At 54.4% G+C, this 2,609-nt stretch overlaps 1 protein-coding gene across 1 annotated transcript in view; it reads right to left on the bottom strand.

Annotated features, from left to right (window-relative positions):
* The window catches only part of SDAD1 (SDA1 domain containing 1), a gene marked incomplete at its 5' end in the record, with an annotated part of 8,283 nt that overhangs the window by 272 nt on the left and 5,402 nt on the right, over window positions 1–2,609 (bottom strand). The window contains 6 exons of the mRNA XM_010138773.1: window positions 450–611; window positions 711–795; window positions 1,247–1,440; window positions 1,755–1,849; window positions 2,077–2,209; window positions 2,505–2,581. Of these exons, the coding sequence (XP_010137075.1) occupies window positions 450–611; window positions 711–795; window positions 1,247–1,440; window positions 1,755–1,849; window positions 2,077–2,209; window positions 2,505–2,581 (746 nt within the window). The remainder of the gene's footprint in view (window positions 1–449; window positions 612–710; window positions 796–1,246; window positions 1,441–1,754; window positions 1,850–2,076; window positions 2,210–2,504; window positions 2,582–2,609) is intronic.

Genomic DNA, 2,609 nt, shown 5'->3' on the forward strand with positions numbered 1-2,609 from the left:
AATTAGCTAGACTCCACAGCAGAGAGTAATAAAGAGCTGGAAACCCACCAGCACCGGAATGTTTTAGTACATTGTTAGCAAATCCCCTACAACAAACAGGATTAGAGCCACAGCTGTCCTCCCCCGCCTTATTCCAGCCCAGCGGAGAGGCAAGTAGGATTCAGTGGCGGTTTTTGGAGCTTTCTGAGGGGAGGAGGGATGCTGGAATTCTGAGGGGCATCAAAAGGTTTTGTGGCGTGTTCAGACACGTTTCGGTTGGTACGGGGATCTAGGGCTGGACTAGAGACAACCCATTTTATTCTAATGCTGTGGCCTAACTTTAGGGAAACAGGCATGAAAAAATTCTTCTGCTTTAGCAGAAAACAGAGGGAGCGTGAGGGACAGCGCTGCAGCTGCAGCCCAAGTCCACCGCTCCGGCTGCCCCCTCTGCTTCCCACAGCAGATATTACCTGTTTTTCCCTGAAGGAACGCTTCGTTTTTGTCCGCACGCTATGGCTGTATCTCATCATCATAAAGTTCTTGTTCTTCTGCTTCTCTTTGTTGGAAGAGCTGGCAAATGGGTTGATTCTTGTTTTCTTTCTCACAAATTCTTTTCTGTCTGTCTTCCCAGCCTAAAGCAGACCACGTAAGACGTTATCAGGAGATTGTTTCCTTCCCCTTCACCTCAGCTGCTCAGGTGACAGCAGTAACCACAGAGCCAGGTTCCTCACCAGAGCAGTTGCCAGCCTGGTCTCCTTGTCCGACTTTGGCTTCTTGTGCAGGCGTTCGATATCTCGGAGCGACAGCAGCTCCCCCCTGCACACACACGAGTCCAATGAGAGGCCGTCACACACACACCCCGCATCCCCCAGGACAGGACGCCGAGGCTGTCACACACACCCTGCATCCCCCAGGACGGGACGCCGAGGCTGTCACACACACCCCCCGCATCCCCCAGGACGGGACGCCGAGGCTGTCACACACCCCCCCCGCATCCCCCAGGGCAGGACACCTTCTGGACCCTCTGTCCCTGGTGTCTCACACCAGCGTTCCCAGGAGCTGTCACACGCCACTTCTGGCTCTCTCCCACAAGCTGGTGCTCAGGCTGGGGACACCCTTACAGACGTCTCACTACTCTTTTCCAATCCCTTCGCTTCATGCACAAAGTTCAAGAAACTCTAGACCAGACAACCATGCGGCTACCGCCACACAACCCCCACGTGCCTGACCAAGCACAACGGTCTGTTGCCACTGGTCCAGGCCCTACCTGCCCTCCTCCTCCTCCTCATCTATCTCGATCATTTTCCTCTTGGCACTTTTGCCAGGTGCAGAATTCAGCTCTTTGGAAAGCTGGGCGAGGCGTATTTTGTGGAAGTCCTCTTGAGTGAGCAGCCTGCTCGTGCTGACGGCTGCAGCTTTGGCTTTCCGATCCTCCACGGGCATGCTCTTCACCTTCTCCGCCTGTTGGAAAACGCACCGGGGGACAGTCACGCCCAGCTTTGCCAGCCATTCCTGCACACAACCCGTGGGCCCTGCCTCCCCAACACCTACGCAGGGGCCACCTTGTCGGGACATGCTAGAATCAGCTCTTTGGATTCTCCCAAGCCTCGCAGCCAACGTGTGGTACTCAGAGAGGTGCCCCCGCTCCGTACTTGCGTGTGGTCAAGTGCTTTTGGTCACATTTCTCTGCAGCCACACCAAGGTACAGACCAAGAGAATCTGCTCTGCTGCTACCAAGACATTTGTATTTGGGGTAGAAGACACTTAGAACTCACCACTTCTTGCTGCTCCTCATCTGAGGAGTGAGGCACGTCAATCCACTCGCCGCCTTCGTCGTCTTCCCCGCTCAGGCTAGCGCTTTCCCACCCGTCTGCTCAGGGGAGAAGTACAGAGCTGTTAACACGCCCCTGGCTCCGCTGCTGCAATTCCAGCATGACACTGAGCAGCGTGTCAGTGCTGCTGAACGGGACACGCAGACACGCACAAACCCGGGCAGCATCTGACAGCAGCCAATCACAAATGCCGAGTTCTACGTTCCAAACAAAAATCTGTGTGACAACGCTCAAAATAGGAGCGGTGAGGGAAGAAAAGGCCAACCTTCCTCTTGGGTTCCTCCCTTCTCCTCCTGACTCTCAACATCCAGTACTTCCGCTCCTGGAATGTAATCTTTGGCATCCAGCTCTCCGTACTCATGGATCCTGGCTTCCACGGAGGCCTCAGTGGGCTTACCCTGCAAGGTGACACCACCCCTGTGAAGCCAGCGGCTACTTTGGAGCCCACAAATCTGTGAGGATGCTTGGGAGAGAGGGTGCAGGTGAGAAAGATCAATTCTGTCTGTTGCAGTAGGAAAAGATCTTGAATTACTAAAAAGTTGAACAAGCACAGTGAGTTTGATCACCATGAACTACGGGAGCAGGCAGGAGAACAGAGCATGACTCCACTGCCTTCCCCAGGGGCTGCCAGACAGCGCTCCTCGGTTTTCAGCGCGTTTTTGCATCGTGGAAGCAATGCACATAAACCCTCACCCTGAATTTCTTCTGCAGCATCTCTGGATTCAGGGTACGGAAGAGGTGTATCAGCGTTCTTGCAGACATCATCACGTCTACCCAGGAAAGGAGACAAGCAGGAAT

Source organism: Buceros rhinoceros, unplaced genomic scaffold (assembly GCF_000710305.1).
Source record: "Buceros rhinoceros silvestris isolate BGI_N320 unplaced genomic scaffold, ASM71030v1 scaffold33370, whole genome shotgun sequence".
NCBI lineage: Eukaryota > Metazoa > Chordata > Aves > Bucerotiformes > Bucerotidae > Buceros > Buceros rhinoceros.